The sequence below is a fragment of the Periophthalmus magnuspinnatus genome, chromosome 6 (assembly GCF_009829125.3).
Source record: "Periophthalmus magnuspinnatus isolate fPerMag1 chromosome 6, fPerMag1.2.pri, whole genome shotgun sequence".
NCBI lineage: Eukaryota > Metazoa > Chordata > Actinopteri > Gobiiformes > Gobiidae > Periophthalmus > Periophthalmus magnuspinnatus.
In genome coordinates this window covers 14,719,139-14,738,407 of record NC_047131.1, presented here as the reverse complement: position 1 = coordinate 14,738,407, position 19,269 = coordinate 14,719,139, and the positions used below count along the sequence as shown (strand labels likewise).

Sequence of the window (19,269 nt, the reverse complement as noted above, 5' to 3'; positions counted from 1 at the left end):
GATGGAACCATAATCTGTGAGAGATTATGTCTCAGGCCGTCATTCTTGTTTAAGGAATCCTCAGCCTCCATCCAGAAGGAGGTTAAAGATCTCAGTGAACAGAATTGCTTTACATACGAAAACTATCTTCTTGTAAGTTCTTAGGACACAGTGTTTCACTCAAAAGTCCAAAAAGACCAGTGGGTGTGTTCCCACTGTCTGGAGATTTTTAGTTAGTCTATTTATTATTTGTAGGATGCAGAGTCACTGCTGTTATCATAAAAGCTAGTACCCACATGCTAACTCATATCGTCCTTATATCACACTAGCATTAGTTCAGTCAGTACAGAGATTTTGCCACTTTAAACGAACTGCATGTACAAATATAAGTTAATATAGCTTTTAGTGATAACAATTCTAGGTTCATTCCTCTTCCCAGTTACAAAACTATTGGACATGACGTCTTCTTAATTTATGCAAGGGCTCTCTCTGATCTAAATGGTCACTATCTAAACCCCAGCACCTGCAGACAATCATTAATCTGTGCTAGTGCAGCCTCTGAAGCTCAGTGAGGGAATTCTGGAGGTTCTGAGCTTTCGCATTGCCTGTCCGTATACTGAGAATGAGAAAAATTTGTATGTGTCCTTTAGCTCAAGATTAAGGGATTGGCAACCCAGGTTCAGTTGTGACCTACAGCTCCTTTAAGATTGGCAGTTCAATCCAGCCAAAGCATTTCTGACTGTACATGCTGTTGTCCTAGAGCAAGATTGTGCCATCATCAAGGATACACAATGCCCTTACACTTCTAAATGATGTACTAAAACTGGTCTATCTTATTAGCTCTTCATTATCCCCATGTCAGCGAGGCTCGAGTCATGGCCCCATAAGTCGTACTGTGATTACAGAGGTCCTTAGGCATCATGATACAAGTATTATTTTTAAGACATCTCTCAAATTATTATTATAATTTTTTTCCATATTTCCTTTTTGTTTCCTTCCATGATTTAACAGATGGACTATAACTTGCTGAGCATCTGTTACTGTCAGATTTCATTTTATTTTATGAATCTTCAAAAATGCAAATGCTGCCAGTCTCTTCATAAAAATCTTTCCGTGAATAAAATTTTCTGACTGTGTAAAATATATTTTTATTACATCTTCTGAGTTACAGGCACAATGGGAATAGGCCCAGGTGTGCAACAACTGATGCAAAGATTGTTGGTTTGATTCCATTTCTTTCTGTAGATGTTGGGCCATTGTGCCTTTGGGCAAAACACACTGAACCTGCCTCATGTCCAAGATCGTCTTTTTAGAGCTTTTTAACCATGTTGTAGTTATTTCCACTTGTCATTTACCCTCTTTATTATTTATTTATTTATTTATTTAAAAAGGGCCAATGTACAAGTATAACACATCTGTAGTCCCAAAGTCTCCTAGTTCTAGTGATAGTCTGATTTATGCATGTTTCAGTAATCTTTATTGTCCCATATTTAAGACGCCATTGCTTTGATCAATCCCACACTGCTCTCTACTTACTTACTTTCATTGGCTTGAGGTTTTAAGTGTGAATGATCCAGATGTTGAAACGGTCAACGATTATATTGATAGGGTAGGGTAACAATGAATCGGTATAATCTCTATCAAGTATGGACACATTTATTGGTTGTGTGGTGAAAGAAAGAAAATGCTGTTAGTAAAATCAAGCAAAGTAACTGACCCCAATGTTAGAAAGAAGAAGAAGAAGGGCATGCAGTGTAATGTAGCTCCCCTGCTGGTTGGGCACAGGGGCTCGTCCTGTAGACCAGCCGAACATGAGAAGATCAACCGCCACCAAACGGAAAAGGAGCAGATGGAAAAGAAACAAACATGCAGAACACATGGAGGATAGAGAAAAGGAAAACACAGAAGAATAAATCATGCGGATGAGGTTAGAAGATCAGCCAAGACATTTTGAGGAGTTAATACAAAACAGCAGACAGAGAGTGACAGACTGGAGCGACGCTAATGGAAATGTTTTCAAGCACATTCTATACAGTGGCTGACTGTACATAAACAGAGAAGCAGTACATCTTACATAAAATAGCAACAATACTACTCATAATGAACTGCTTATTTAGAATCATTCAGGCTTAGTTACTATTTCATTAAATAAGCCATTTGTAAGATTATTCGATTTTTATTTTAACAGTAGATGGCAGGCGTGAAATCTGTTCCCCCTTCCGTTGGAATGGACAAATGGACATAGCTAACCTACTAGCCGCTGTGTTCCAAATACGGAGTGGTCGAGGATGCGCTTCCTGCTCCATTGACTTGGATCCAATTCACTTTACATTAGAAAACTATGGCCCCTCTCTTCATAACTGCTGCTGTCAGGCTCGTCATTTCGGTCTGAAACTGTTCGTATTGACCTGCTCTACACGATCCTGGTGTTTTTATTTCACTATTGTGTCTGTAGCTCAAGATATGAACATTAATAAGAGCTAACAATAGGTTTGATTCACAGCATTGCTAAGCGACCCCCTGCCAAACCAGCTTCGCTCCAAATTGGGTCTTTGGTTGCTATGATACTCGTGGTCAGAATTTCAAATATGCAACTTGGCGTCAAATTCACTCCTATAACAGCCAGCCTCAAGGAGCTTCATTTCATTGGAACCGAACGCTAAGGGTGACGTCACACTCCTTTAGTCCACTTCTTTATACAGTCTACAGTTTAGGCTCGTCTGTCACCAAAACATCCCACCCCTCATTCTCACCGCCTCAGTATCTACAAATCAGGTCATGGGAGTAAGAAAATCCCAAGAAAGCTACACATGTTACGTTGTTTTTGTAAATAAATATAGGGTTTTTAAATGGGTTAGAAGTGATGGTATTAAGTAGTTACTAAGGCTGAACCATTGTTAATAAACTTTTGTTCATTATGAATTTGGTCTTTGCTCATGCTTTAGTAAGGCTTATTAAGGTGTAGTTTTTGGAGTTTTTAAAAAGTAAGTTATTTAGGTTATTTATTGTATTTTAATTTACAAACAGTAGCAAATGTAAATAATCAGAAAATATTATTATTTTTTTTTTAATAGTCATTATGGTTACCGGTTGGTTTATGCAGCTAGTGATTTATTATTTCTGCTAACCACATGAATGTTTGTTCAAGAATAGTAAAAAAAAAAAAGTATGTTTAACGTGGAATTGCCACTCTCAAACTGCAGAACAAATGTATGTACAGGTACAAATAAATCAACCTGGACATGAAAGTAACTTAGACACAAATACAACCGTGTACTGTACTGAACAAGAATTCAGACTTACATGTAGAATTAAAGAGCCAATATTATGCTATTTTCTGATATGTTATAATGTTGTTTCCTCATCACAAACAAACCTTGAGTTGTGTTTGGTTTAATTCACACATGTTTAACACAAACCCTGCAGCGGCGAGGCTTTGAAAAGGAAGTCAATGGACCTGTTTCTATTATTAGCCTGTTTTAGACCAACATTACAGTTTACAATGAACAAACTGTAAAATAATGATTTACATATGATCTAATTTCACAGTAAATGCCAGAAAAAAGCAGTATGTCTCATCTTCTTTGCACTTACATTCTCATTGTTGTCGAAGCAGACGTCGGGCCCCTTGCGGTACCGAGGATTCTGGGCGAGCTCACACTGGTTTGGACCTTCAGCTGAACTCTGCGCTAAGGAAAAATACAGTGAGCGCGGCACATTTGGGGATCTACATTTCAATGACGTGCTGATGCAGAGGTTCAGCAATAATGGGATTCATCATTAGCATTAGCCTGCAGGGTGCTACCAAAGTGCTAGGGAAGGGTAGAGAGGTGAAAACTAGGGCCACGCTAGCTCAATTTTCAATTTAAAGAGTGCAATAATTTGATGTTATTTAATCCATAAGGCGCCACAGAAACTATTTTTTGCTATAAGGCAGATTTTTTTTTTGTGTGTGCAAGAAAAATGCTATCCCATCCCTCCTTGATCCGATCTACTCGATGTATTTCATGAAAAGTATATGCATAAGATGGTTCAAAAAAAAGTTTTTGTTTTAAAAATGAACTTTTCAAGGGCTTACAACTGTGCCACTCAATTAATAGAGGTGTGTTGATTTTAGTCCTGGTTTAGTACAAATTTAGTTCTGATTTAGTCTTAGTTTAACCACCATTTTGTCTTGATTAAAAGTTAAAAGCCCTTTTATCAGATTCTGCTGAAAAAAATTGTCTTGCCCCAGTACATATGTACTGTATAAACAGCTTGAGGTCAAAATATGTCCACTGGATGTGTCATTGATAAACAGGAAGTGTGCTGTTAGCATGCTTGTTTTTTGTTAGCTTTAGTGTAATGGCAAAACTCCACCCTGGCCTCTTAGAATTGGAAAAATCACTCTTTAAACTCATTGTGGTGAATAATTATGATGCTCTGATGATCTGTTTTACCATTTTTAAAATGTATTTATTTTGCCAATTTGATATGAACAGTTTCAGCTGGATACTAAGTTGCTGTTACGCAGCTTAAGTCAAATTCATGCTAACGATTTTTGACATTTTGCGAATACCAGAATAAAATCACAAAAACTGCAGACTTCCTTATTGTTTCTATAAAACACATAGGTTACCACAGTTCAAGAAGCACCACTATACTGCACATGCTACCTAACCTAACATCTGGACTTTTATGACTGCATCTGGAATCCTATCAGCTCACTTAAATCCATCTTCATCATGCTCTGAGTGATGCAATGCTATGCTAACTGCTGCTATTTGGACCACGGGCCTGGCAGCGCTTTTACTATTCTGGTATGCTTTAATACTGTAAATGCGAACAACATGGAAGATACTGGCAGGTGCTTCGTTTCACCACGATCGAGTTTTCATCTGAAGAAGTCGTAAATAGCTCACTTTATAACTCATATCACAACCTTGGACAAACAAACTGTTACACGGCACGCATTCTACGTTTGAACTCTCCAGAAACCAGAAATTGTGTAGGAAAAAATCAAGTTGATGTTACAGAACGTGAGAACTGGAAATGAAGAGGTTGTTTTTGACAGGGGAGGACATACCGGCCTCGCTTTAGTGTTTGTTTGTCTAAGGGGGTATCCCATAATGCTTTGCGATGTGATGTCACAATCTATTTAAGCAACTGTGATGAGCTCCATTGGTTTTCTTCTATGGGTTATAATGTGAACCAATGCATGGTAAACAAAAGGCTATGGGATGTACTATAATAAAACCAGGACTAAACCTAGACTAAACCAGGACTCAACCATTAAAACTGGTTTACCAAATCTTCATAATGCTTTACAAAACTATTCCAAATAACTTAACATAGCAGCAGGTGCTGGGGTTTAGGTAGTGAGGAGTCAGATCTGAGGGAGTCCTCAAGTTTAAACCAACTGGATTTCAGCATTGAAATTGGCGACCCAAATGAGAGACTCATGCGCGGCTCATTCTGCTTTCTGATAGGATAAATGTGCTTATATAATTTTATCTATCAGGAAAGGTTATATTCGGTTTGAGCACACACACACGACAACTTTATGGAATTTAAAACTGAAAAAAACACATTTTTTAAACTGTAAAAAAGACATGTATTCACTAATTGCATTCTAGATGATAGGGCTGCTGAAAATTTCAATATTCCAATGTACAAATATGCATCAAATACTATATGTGCAACTAACTAATCAAATCAGATTATTAAAAACATTTTGTATACATTTTTTTTTGTTTTTCTTCAATGTTTTGTCCCTTAAGTGGTTAAATATATTTGATGTAAAAATTGTTTTAAATCTACAAAATGCTTCGACTGACCGCGCGCTGATCTCTGGCGATGACATATTTACAGAGCGACAGGACGCCTCAATAAAGGTACATGTACGCCGCGCACACCTGCTTGTAATTTCAGTACGAGCTTATGGCAGACTGCAGCCGACATGAATGAAAACACGAAATCCAATCCCCCTGTAATGTAATCTACCCTTTCATATAATATGGCTGCAGTTAACCGTCCACCGGAGAGCATTTTAGGACTGGACCTACTGCCGGGGTTAAACGCAGGCTGTCGTGAACGCTGATGGATGGATTTAGGCTACGTTAGAGTGTCGTGGGGATTTGGTAAATATTTGGTAAATAAGTCTTATCCGGTGGAAAATTACATGTGAATGCCTGCTTGTGTTGCCATTTCCACAGAAGATTATGGGAGCTAATTTGGAGCCAAGATTTATGGGGATGTGATAACCTTTGACCTTTCAAAATATCGAACAGGACTGAATTGTACCCAAAATTTGCTTTGCCCCAGTACAGCTGTATTGCAGAAAATACTTCTGAGGTCAAAATATGTCCACGATGTACTGTCTGCATCTATTCATAAAGCGTTTTATTGTCCAAGAATCAGAAAGTGTGCTGTTGGCATGCTAATTGTAGTTAGAATTACAGTGATGGCATTAATGACATTTCTGTTTTCACTGGCATAATTAAATGTGCACCTTTAAGTGTTTGAGATGCTGTTGCTTTGCCTGGAATGTTCTGCAGTATGGCATTAAACATTTCCTTCTTCCATTTATTTACCAACAGGTGTTTTTATCGCTCAAAACTACCTTGAAAAACATTCATTCTTACTGTGAGTGGGCTCGCCTCTTCACAGCTCTGACCTGTACATAGGAGATGTAGATTAGATGCCATATTTAATGCCATACTATGGAACATTCACACTGTATGGTGTAGTGTGCTTTTTATGGGTGGGAGGATTTTTTGTGTGTGTTTTTTGTACAGGTCGGGGGAAGATATGAGAAAAGTGGAGTTTCTGTAAGAGTGGGTGGGCTTTCTGTTTGTGTGGGCGGAGCTTTTGTACATGTGGGTGGAGTTTCTGTTTGTGTGGGCGGAGTTTGTATAGGTAGGCGGAGTTTCTGTGCAGATGGGTTGAGCTTATCTATGGGTGGGTGGATTTTCTGTTTAAGTGTTAGGTGTTTTTTTCTGTATTGTGGGCGGAGTTTTGTCCAGGTAGACTGAAGGATACAGGGCTGCTCGGCCTGGCGCAGAGGTCGGGGGTCACATGACAGACACGTAGCTTTGGCGTCTGTGATTAGGAACACCAGGTTTGTGTTGGGCAGCTTCTCCGCTCGGTACATTCTGTAAAAAACACAAGAAAAAATAAATAAGGAGTTATGTTAGTTTTAGTTTTTGTATGTGAACTGTTTTCTCGTGAATGGGGATGTTCCACAGTATAGCATTATAGCATAGCAAGTATACCATGAAAAAACTTCATTCCTACTGTGAGCAAATGTGACTCTCCACAGATCTGACCAAAAACTTAGACTGGTGGAGTTAACTGCTTGTCTCCATGGAGGTATATGATTTTAATGCCATATTGTGGGACATTCCAGATAAACCAATAATAGACAAACAGAGGCAATAACAGATCAGTTACATATTGCCTCTTTAAGATGTGCAGATGAACAGTAGTACTTCAATCTATACAGACCGCTGCTTCAGAAATCTTTACCTTGGTGTTCATGTGAGAGTCAATTCTAAAATTACTTTCTACTGAAACCACTAAAAAGGAGTTTGGGTTGGATTATTAATTAAGTAGCAACTAAACCTGGATCATTCTTAATAAAGTAATTGTTCATTTGTTAATTAATAAAATATAAATAATTATATTATGCTATTATGCTTAATTAATGTTGTTTCCTCATCATAAATATATCTTAAATTGTGTTTTGTTTCAGTCACACATGTTTAACACACAAATCCTGCATATTTTTCTCAAACTGAAAACACCACCTTGTGATGTCACGTTGTAATACAGGAAGTGCTCCACTGGGTTTTTAAACTCCTTACACCTTCACTAGAATAATTTGGATCATTTCAGCCCAGCAATTCCCAATCTCTACTGAGGTAAAGGTAAAAGGTAGCTGTTAACTTGAAAACTACTGCTTCAAGGTGGAACAGAGCATTCTGTGCTGTGGAGATGTAGACATAATAATAATAAAGGGTCACTCAAACACGTGTGAAACAAAACACAACTCCAGGTATGTTTTTGATGAGGTAACTTTCTAACACTTTCACAAGAGTCACTTTCGCATAATGTAGGACTTTTAAGGTGTAGTTATTATAAAGCTTTCCTAATAATTCCAGTGTTTTAAAAGTACAAAGTTCATCTTGAACACTTTAGTGCTCAATTGACCTTTACTATATGCATTTCATTTATGAGAGCAGCCTCTGTTATGCACCACTTAAAGTCAGTGAGTCATCTGCTGGTAACCATGATGGACATTATTTTAAGCTGTACTACAGGAAATAATAAGGCATCCAAAACTCTGTTCAAAAACTCTGAATAATGGAAAAAAATACTCCCTTTAAGCGGATCTGACAGTTCTGTAGGTCTAAACTTTTGACAAGTCCACCACCCTGACAGAAGCTACACCCCAGGGCCGATTTATCCCTGAGAGACTCAAAGTGGAGATGAAGTAACTAAACGTGCAATGGTCCGTGAACTGCTCTACTCCTACTTCATAAGGAAACCTCGGGCCAAAAGGGAGAGGGGGAAAAAATGATTAAAAAAAAAACTTTATTGCTTCTCTTTGCAATTCCACTCTGACACATCAAGGTAATCTGTGTTTGACTGCATTTCAAGTGAAAGCAGCTGCCTACAATCAAACTGCTGAGGGCTGGTAAGAAGACAGTATGAGCAGTTAGTTTCTTGTTTTGCTATATTTTGGATTTTAAAAGCTTTTTGGAACCACTGCATTTGTATTGTCGTTTTGATGCGTACAAGAGGGGATACTGCACACATAGCACATACTTGGATCACCACGTTACATTTTACTGTATTGAAAATGCTATATTTGCTGAAAACAACATATTAACATGTTTAATAAGCTTCAGTTTAGTTTTTGAAGTTATAGTGTATTGTTTTGTATCATGCTTTTGTATATTTGTGGAAAATTGTTGTGCGGGAGCATGGGTGAGCTTTGGACAGAATTGCACTGCTAACCATAACAACTGTTTGAATAAGGCCCAGGAGATTGCTACATTACTCAGACATGCGAGGATGACATCTTAATTCTCTTGAGGCATGTTTTTTGATGATGGAACAATGTTATAAATACCCCCTTCTTAATAACAATGAAAATGAGTGAGAAATTGTATTCCAACCTTACGCAGACACTCGCTCCACTCTGGATTTTGACCACACATTTACACACTGGATTTTTACTGCTGTTAAGTCTGTGCTTTATTGCTTCATTGATGCTATTTAAAGCCAAGGAACTGAAAGTTGGCACAAAATGAGCGTTATTTTTCTGTGCAAGTACTTGCTGGAACTTTTGCCAAAGAGGAACCAAGTTTTGGTCCCAAGCTCTAACTCCAATTTTACTTTGGATGTTAAAATCTCAGAAATGCATAGTTGAATAGACATATATACTATAGGCTGATGTATTGTGAGTTTACCTGGAGCAGTTGCCACAGTCCAGCACTCCTGAGTACGAACTCCCCTCATTGTCAAAGAAGTACTGGGTCTGCTCCGTGATACAACTCTCTTTGAACATGTTCTCGGAAATGTCCTCCTCTGCAGACTGCACTGGAAAGAGAATACCCAGACAGAGAATAAATGCACTGAACTGTGAAACTACTTCAGTTTCTATTTTCTACCATAACACAAACACAGTATTCATATAAAAGTTGTCTGCCACCTGAAGAGATGCTATTGCTTTGCCTGGAATGTTCCACAATACAAAGTTCAACTGATTTATGTTGCATTTATTCAATAACATTTTTTTTAATTGGAACTTAACACTAAATCATCTTTTTGCTACTATTGTATATGGTGTTTTAATGGCATTGTCTGCTGTTCCTAGTCCTTCCTTGTCATAAAGTAGACTAGGTACATTTGCAGCTTTCTGGTCAAAAATTGTCAAAAGTGAGTGTGTGCTGCCTCCGGTGGTACAAGTATGTAACTTCACACAGGACAGCCAGGTGTTTCTGATTGCAAACACCTGGCTGCAGGGCTGGAGTTTAAAGTGTGGATACTTGTTAGACCAATCACACTGTTCCTCGTATGTTCAAGCCTCCCACTCTCCCCTTTATACCTCCAGGTACTGCCCAGTTTAGCAGATCTATTTGAAATGTGGCTGTGGGATGTGGGAGGAGTTTAGGTGTTAAATGCCACTTAGAGAATATCTTCAAAAACACATTTCAGGCAAATGAATGGTATAGCTGTCACCACAGAGATGACGAGTTATTGTGTTGCCAAGAATGTTCTACAATATTTATTTATTTCCACGGAGATTCCAGTCAAAGCAATCACACAGTGCACTTTTAAAGGATAACATCTCCGCAGCATCTCATCAACAGAACCACATCTTATTGATTTTCTTACCTCCTCTGAACAGATTGGGAAATATGAGCCCAAAGATGATCTGCTGCAGTATCGACCTGGATGGGGAGAAAACAGTCAGTCACCATGTATGAGTCAGTCCTACATCTTGAATCCTTCCTGCTCCAGCCACAACAACATCTACATCCAGCTGCGCTCTGGAGCCAGGGCCGCTGCTGCTGTGAGTGTCCAGGGAGCCATAGGTCACGCTCCCATAAAAGCGCTGTGTTTGAAGCGACCGCTGGACAGTCAAACCAGTATACGGCTATGACAGCTGCGCCTGTCCTGCTCTGACCCTCGCTAATGACTAAACAGAACAGCTTACATGAAAAAGTATTAAAGGTGCAGTGGAAAAGAAAGTGGAGCGGTTTGAGTCACTGTAATAACACGGCATGACAGTGTTTCCGCGTGTAAGAAACCAAGAGGAAATGTTGAATGTGGAACTAAATAATAAATCAACTTTCTTTGCTGCTAAACTGTGTATATGGTCTTTTAAAAGCATTGTCTACTGTTCATATTCCTTTTTGGCAATTTTAATGTAAACTACGCGTAAAATGTCTGCTGCTTTCTGAGACTACTACAGTTTCAAGTACAACATGACATCACGTACGACTGCCCTGATTAAAGCGAGGTGTGCCTGATTACAAACGCCTGGCTGCACGGAGTTTGATGAGTGAATACCTCTTAGACCAATCACAAACCAATCACTTTTCCATCACTGTCCCCTCACGTTCCCCTTTAGTCCTTCATAGGGATGGGTATTATTATTACGGACTTATTCTTACTGCTTATCATTCCGGTCTTTTAAGGGTACTTTTTCAGCTAAATAAATAAATAAAAATAAATAATACTTTAGCCTAGGCTACTCTGAAACATTTAGGTATGATTTATTTTCAACTTTCATATTGCAATAAGACTTACAAATTGAAACTTATTTGTTTAAAAAAAAGCACATGGCATTGCAGTGACCAGCTTTATTTCACATAGATAAATAAATGGCAATAATGTCCTCTTGGTGCTTAGTTATGAAGCTTTTCCTCTTCTCATATCGGGGCATTTCCACGTGTTTATCTTTCCTCTTGTGTGTTTGTATGTCTGTGTGCTGCTCGGAGCCAAGGAGCCACACACATAAATGTTTCCTGTACTGCGTGGCGCGCTGTGAAAGCAGTGCTGACGGGTCGCATGTACGGGATATATATTATGAAAGAAGCAAAGTTCCAGCACAGTTCCTCAGCGGTTCCTCATGGTTCCTCTCCTCCTCTTTACCATCATCACCAACAATTAAGTCTATACTATATATTCTCTAAAAATTCATTCTTTCCATTCATCCTGTACTTTACATGCCGACCTCTAAATGCCAAAGTTTATACATTCAATACATTTTCTAGAACATTTTTGAACATTTGCGATTGGAAACCCCACCACATGTTTCACAATTTGACTTACCAGGCAGCTGTTGAGGCCCACCAGCCGATACTGAGCAGGTCCGCTATAGTCGGCTTTAGAGAGGGAAGAGAGAAGGGGGTAAGGGGGAACAGTTTGTCAGAAAGCTGTGCAGACTCCAGGTATCCCACAGGGCATTGGGGGTGCATGACTGGTCCTCTCACCACATGGACAGAGCGCAGTCCAGCCGCAGCTTTGCTTTCCTCTTCGGGGTCGCACACAGACTGGTAGTCATAGGTCTTGTTGAAGGAGTACAGAGACTGGTTGACCAGGTTTATCATCAGCACTGGGTCCACTTCGCCAAAGAACTGCCCGATCTGGAACAAAATGAGCGTTATACAGAGCTGTAGACGATGGTGTCTGAGTTGACCAAATTGTTTATTATCATTTGATTATTTTATTACAGTTATTGTGATAAGATATGGGATTATTTGGACAACAGCAGAAACAAGTATACATGGAACGAGTTATCTGGAGTTTTTGGAGTGACTGGGGAGTTTAACTGGCGTTATCAGTTATGAGTATGCCGTTTGCTAGACATAGTTGGATTAGTGTAATACTCAAATAATTACTAACTGTAACCCTCCCAAACCTCCTTCTTTTAGTTGAATAACTGAAGCACAGGACATGTATTTAGACCAAGAATCTCTTTTGTCAACTACAGCCTTATTCTGCCATCGTGTCACCAGTAAATGCAATCTTTTTCCATACATTTAGAAGCAATTGGTGGAGCTACACGTTTCAGAACTCGTTGATCCTATCTCTTTTACAGCAGCAGAACTACCATCCACCTCAGCTTTGTCTTATCAACTACTTCTTCTCCACCACCACCACCACCACCACCAGGGTCTATAGTTCCCAAGAGCATCCTTATTTCACTTGAAAATGGGGGGGGGGGTTCCAAAATGGACAGTTGCAATGCCATTTGGGCGTCGTTATAAGGATATGCTGACAGATTTCACAGACGTTAACTGACCTAGGCCTATATAAGTCAAAGGATTGAAGTCATTAATCGTACATAGCTCCTTAAGACATGACTCACAAATGGACAAAGGAAACTGGATCTCCTCATCCAATAATCTATAAAAATCTTCCATAAAATATCATTAAAATGTCTTACAGCTGATGTTGGGCCCGTCTGCATGTGCTTCATGATACACTAGCTTTAGCATTAGCACAGCACACTTGCGTAGGACAAGGAATTCAAGCAAGCTAGATGAAGTTTCTTGCCCAAGAACACAACACCAGCATGCACAGTACTGTAGAATAAATAGTTGTAGCCTGAGAAGAGATGAAGAAGATGATGCTGGAGTTTTACCGCAGAATCATCAATGTGGTACCTATTGTGAGGCATTGTGATAGTGTTGTCCATTCCAGTGTAGTGCAGTCCAGTCTGGCTATGCTTTCATTGTAGGGAGCATTATACTTCTGATTACGTACGCCAAGATAACAAGGATTGAGCTGGCAGTGTGGCCTCAATAAAGCACATAAATAGTTCTATATTTATTTAATACAATGCAGACAAACTGCATTTAAGCAGTTTCTTGTTGTTTCAGATATGTCGTGCTTTTATTATATTTCACTTTTAAAATCCATAGCAAGGCCCAAAATTGTATGTTAAGTTGTGGTAAAGATCACAAATTAACTTTACTTTTTTTTTTTGTAAAAATAATAGTAAAATGTATTTATCTGGGAATCTGTTTATCCCAGATTTGTTCAAAAAGACAATCTGGGTATGACACATGGGCACAAAGACTTGGGCAGAAATTAAAAATATCTGCCAAATATCAGATGATTTTTTTTCTATTTCATCCAATACCAATATCTGCAAAATCCTTCAGATATTTGTCAATACCGATATTGGAATGAATGTATTCCCGATCTGTACTCACCAGTGAAATGTACTCATCCTGGTTGGACATGAGCAGAAATCCACCATCGTCCAGGATCACACAGTCGATATGCTGCAAGAGACAGCAGTATTTAGCAGTATTAACATTATTTAAATAATCTTATTTAATCTTACAATAAATATCAGTTTAATGGGCATTACCTTGTCATTCCGTAGACATCCACAGATTTCGTCTTTGCACTAAAGAAAAGACATGTGTTTGTTGAACAGTAGTAACTTTGGTATTAGTCATAACATTATGACCTGTGGATTAGCCAGTGCTGCTCTAAACCCCACAGGGCCTTTGAGGGCTGTGTGTGCCAAGACAGGCAGACTTTTTAAGCTTTGTTCATTAAGCTTAAGCCACAATAGTCACACTACACTAAATTGCCTTCCTGAACTTTTCAGACCCAAATGAAAAAAAGACAAAACAAGCAGCAAAACATATGTGGGTGTAACCCAGTTTTGTAAAAGGAATAAATAAAAGAAAAAGCTCAAACTGTGTACTGTGATCCAGGGCTGGTTCATGCTATGTGGGCAGCTTTACAGAATCCATTGTGGGGGCATATAAAAAAAAACAACAAAAAAACAACACAAACAACACCAGTGGCAGCTTTAGGGAGACAGATTTGGGGCTCTGTGACAAACTTTCTTTGATGTTAATGCAGCCCTGACTGAAACTAAAATTATCTGTGATCTCCTGATGGAACGTAAAAGTAGTAAAGTAATGTACTTAAGTATACATTTTAGGTATCTGTACTTTTAAACTTTTACTTGATTACATTTGACAAAAGACACATACTCTTTTTAACTCACTGTCTGATATGAAATCAGACAAAATTTTTCCTGTTTCAGGTCAATTAGGATTACCAAAATTATTTTTAGACAATTTTTCATGTCTTTCTTCAAAGACAGAGGTTTACATAGAGTAGGATTACTATGCATTTAAACCATTTGGGTAAACCCAGATGACGATGTCATGTCTTTGGAAGCTTCTGATTGGTTTATTGACAATATTTGAGTTAATCAGACACACACCTGTGGATGTATTTAAAGGCACACCGCTTCTTTGTGTAACATCATGAGAAAGTCAAAAGAAATGAGCCAAGATATCAGGAAGAGGATTGTGGAATTATACAAGTTCATCCTTCCAGATGAATGAAGATGCCAAGTTCATCTGTTCAAACAATCATACCGCTCAGGAAGGAGACAGGTTCTGTGTCTCAGAGATGAAAATGCTGTGGTCCAAAATGTGCAAATCAACCCAAGAACAAAAGCAAAAGACCTTGTGAAGATGCTGGCTGAAGCTTGTAAAAGTTTATCATTATCCACAGTGAATTGAGTACTGTACTGACATGGGCTGAGGACACTCTGCAGGAAGAAGCCATTACTCCAAAAAAACAGAAAAAAGACAGATTACAGTGATGAAACTAAATTTTAACTGTTTGGCCATAATGAGCACCATTACATTTGTAGGAAAAAGGGGGAAACTTGCACGTCTGAGAACATCATCCCACCTGTGAAATACAGGGGTGGCAGCGTCATGTTGTGGGGTTGTTTTGCTGCAGGAGAGACTGGTGCACTTCACAACATAGATGGCATCATGAGGAAAGAATATTATGTGGAAATACTGAAGCAACATCTCAAAGCATCAGCTAGGAATTCAAAGCTTCGGTGCGAATGTGTCTTCCAAATGGACACATACCCAAAACATACCTCCAAACTGGTTACAAAGAGGCTTAAGGATAACAAAGTCAATATTTGTAGTAGCCATCACAAATCCCTGATCTCAATCCTGTTGAACTGAACATTTATGGACAGACCTGAAAAGGCATGTGCGAGCAAACCTGGCTCAGTTACACCAATTCTGTAGGATAAATGGGCCAAAATTCCTTTCAACTATTGTCAGAAGCTGTTAAATGAGATCCAAAACATTTGACCCAAATCTTACAGTTTAAAGGCAGTGGTACCAAATACTAATGAAATGTATGTGAACTTCTGCCTCTGAAGAAAGTAATGAAAAATTGTCTAAAATTGTCTCATTATTCTGGCTTTTAGCAAATAGAAATAATTTTGATAATCCCAATTGAACTAAAACAGGAAAAAGTTTAGTCTGATTTCATGTCAGACAGTGAGAAAAAAATGCATATGTGTCTTTTTATGTAACGTATGTAAACTTCTGGTTTCAACTATATATGTACTTTCTACTCCACTACATTTTTGAACAGGATTGAAAAGTGTAAGTATTTTTGATTATTCTTTGACACCTGTTGAAAAGGCTAAGAGGCTTTATTTTTAACACATTCACAGTTTGAGCAAACTAAAACATACAAATAAAAACAGCTAGGGATTCAGTTTTTTGAGTTGAACAAACATCATTACATATGGAGCTTCATTAGATCTGAAAATCTAAGTACATTTTTAAACGGTTACATTATATTTTTACTTAAGTAGATTTTTTTCATGTGATACTGTTACTTGCATATTGTTTTTCCCCAGTATCTGTACTTTTACTTGAGTAACAAAATTGTGTACTTCTTCCACCACTGCTGTTATGAAATTATTATCTGAACATAACAGAAAAATATCCACTATAACAAAACCTACTAGAGAACAGAGGAAAATACACAACATTATATTTATTATACGAAAATATTTCACAACATCTTAGTTCCTCCTGTTTGGCTTCTAACATGCTCTAACCCACATGCTCTGCTCTGGTTGTGTCCATGACCTGGTTACTTGTAGGCGATTCTCCGATCACCTACAAAGCACTGACCAGAAAGTAGTTGCCTGAGCAAAGACTTTCAGACTTCTCTTCAGACATGTTATGAATGATTCTGTAGTAAACTGTGAATTAACCAGGTCATAATGCTTTACACTACCAGTCAAACGTTTGGACATACCTTATCATGCAGTGTTTTTTTCTTTATGTTTACCATTTTCTACATGTAGATGCGAACGGAAAACATCAAATATATGACGCAATATGTATGTATGTATGGAGTTATGTGTTTTTATATTTTAGTTTCAAATTCCTCAAAATAGTCACACTTATGGAAGATTGATCAGATTTAGCATTTTAAACGCAGTTGAATTTCTCGCTTAGAATTTTTAAACTCTGAATTTCAATTGTTGGATTTTTAAGTATAAATTTTCTCTGTGTTAAAAAAATTCAAAGTAAAATATTCAGTTTTTAAAATTTCAGCACAGATAGTTTCAGGCCCTCATATTCAACAGTCATTATTCACAGTGTAAAATTTGCAGTGGGGAAAAAAAAATCACAGCAAACGCATAAGCAAGTCTAATTGGGCAGAAAAGAGGTGGATATTTCCTATTGGTCTTCCTCTTCTGTGGGCGGGGCTTATAGTTAAGGAATCGAAGCAATGATGTTTTGATTTGGTTAATTCTGACCAATCAGACTGGTTCCATAGAGCATTTCTTGGTTATTAAGTTTGATCAACTCACCCTAGGATCAACTGACATCTTCTCTGACTTTTGACTGTTGAATTTGAGAGCTTGAAAATATATGTGGAATATTTAAAAGGTGAATTTTTATTTAGAATTTATAAACACACACAAAAATGTATACTTAAAGGGTCCATGTTACACTTTTTCTGATCTATGTTATAATGTTGTTTCCTCATCAGAAATATACCTGGAGTTGTGTTTTGTTTTTGTTTTTATTCACCATTTCAAACCCTCCGTGTTTGGACTGAGTTCTTCTCTCAAACTGAAAACACTCTGTTCCATCTTGTGATGTCATATATCCAGACACCTTCACTATAATCAATTTCAGCCCTGGAGTTGCCAATCTCTACTGAAAAAAGATAAAAGGTAGTGGTTAACTTGAAAACTACAAGGTGGAACAGAGCATTTTGAGCTTTGGAGATGTAGACAGACTATAATAATAAAGGATTACTCAAATGTGTGAATGAAACAAAACACAACTCTGGGTATGTTTTTGATTACGGAGCAACATTCACAAGAACCAATTTGGTATAGTATAAGACGTTTAAGATTTCATCAACAGAAATTCAGAATAAAAATGAATCAAGTTAAAATATTCAAAGTGAAAAATTCAACTGCATTTAAAATTCAAAATCTGATGAAACCTTCTCTCATGACCCGCGATCAAAGCAAAGTTTGAGGTTATTTTTTTAATACTTTTCATATCATAGTTCTGATGCCTCCAGTAACAGTCTACCATGTAAATAATCATGAAAATAAATAAAAAACAAAAATGAAAAAGTGTGTCCAAACGTTTGACGTAGGTTATGTTTACAGTGCATGCAGAACGGTAGGGCACAGTCACTTACATTCACTTTGATAGTAGCGTTAATGAAAGAATTCATCCAGTATGTGACATTGAGTTTGACTCCCACCACTACGGATGACAAACAGAGCGCGTCAGCTGACACAATGAAAAATGCAGGATTTTTCATTACTCCAGATGCCCCGGAGAGCCAGCCCTGAGCCTCACCTGCAGGCTTCAGGGTCACCTCGTCCACGCTCAGGGCCACGGCTTTGCTCACCAGGATCCCAGTGTCCGTCACCTGCTCCCGGAACTCCGCTAGAAAGAGGGAGAGAGGAAGACATAGAGAGAGAGGAAGAAAGAGGAGAGTGGGAGAAAATGGTGAAGGAAGAGAGCCAGATAGAGAGAAGAGGAGAAACGGAAAGATAAAGAGAGAGGCGGGGTACATAGAGAGAGAAAGAGAGAAGGGAGAATGGCGATACGAGAGAAAAAAGTGACAGAGGAGAGAGATGGAGAGGAATAGAGAAAGAGGTAGGGAGAGAGAGAGAGAGAGAGAGAGAAAGAGAGGTTGAATGAGAGAGGTAGAGAAGGGGGTATGGCAATACGATAGAAAAAAGTGACGGAGGAAAGTGATAGATACAGATATATGGAGAGAGGGAGGATGCATAGAGAAAGAGGTAGGGAGAGAGAGAGAAACAGGAGGAAAAGAGGGTGAGGGAGAGGGAAAAAGAGAAGCGGAAATGAGGAAGAGGATAACGAAGACAGAGGTGTAGGTGAGAGATACAATTGGAGATAGAGATAATGAGAAAGAGCGAGAGAGAAGGGGAGAAAGAGACATAAAGAATGGGTATATAGAGAAATAGAGAGAGGGACAGGAGGGGTACATGGAGAAAAAGTGAGAGAAGGAAGAAAAGGTGAGGGAGAAAGAGATAGAAGAGGGGGTAGAGTCGAGAGAGAAGGGAAGACGGAGAAATACAGAGGAGGAGTACATGGAGAAAGAGGGAGAGAGAAGGATGAAGAGGTGAGGGGGAAAGAAAGATAGAAGAGGAGGTAGAGTGAGAGACAGAGGGGAAGAAAGAAATAGAGAGGAGGAGTGCATGGAGAAAGAGGGAGAGAGAGAAGGATGAAGAGGTGAGGGGGAAAGAAAGATAGAAGAGGCAGAGTGATGAGAGAAGGTTGGGAAAGAAAGAGAGTAAGGGAGATGGAGAGGAGGGGGTTAGAGAGAGAGAAAGTTAATCATAGTAATTTGTCCAAAAGTGGGTGTTGCTGTTTACATTTAGTTAATGGCTACAGTCTGATCTTATTGAGGGGAATTCCACAG

At 38.5% G+C, this 19,269-nt stretch overlaps 1 protein-coding gene across 1 annotated transcript in view; it reads right to left on the bottom strand.

Moving 5' to 3' along the window:
* Positions 1-525: 525 nt before the first annotated feature.
* LOC117371814 (voltage-dependent calcium channel subunit alpha-2/delta-1) overlaps positions 526-19,269 on the bottom strand; it is a 169,562-nt gene continuing 150,818 nt past the window's right edge. Inside the window, exons 30-41 of the mRNA XM_055222580.1 lie at positions 18,177-18,266; positions 18,013-18,080; positions 13,856-13,894; positions 13,695-13,766; positions 11,967-12,119; positions 11,806-11,858; positions 10,363-10,418; positions 9,435-9,564; positions 7,000-7,112; positions 3,574-3,656; positions 1,697-1,773; positions 526-595 (exon numbers count right to left, since the gene is read on the bottom strand). Of these exons, the coding sequence (XP_055078555.1) occupies positions 526-595; positions 1,697-1,773; positions 3,574-3,656; positions 7,000-7,112; positions 9,435-9,564; positions 10,363-10,418; positions 11,806-11,858; positions 11,967-12,119; positions 13,695-13,766; positions 13,856-13,894; positions 18,013-18,080; positions 18,177-18,266 (1,004 nt within the window). The remainder of the gene's footprint in view (positions 596-1,696; positions 1,774-3,573; positions 3,657-6,999; positions 7,113-9,434; positions 9,565-10,362; positions 10,419-11,805; positions 11,859-11,966; positions 12,120-13,694; positions 13,767-13,855; positions 13,895-18,012; positions 18,081-18,176; positions 18,267-19,269) is intronic.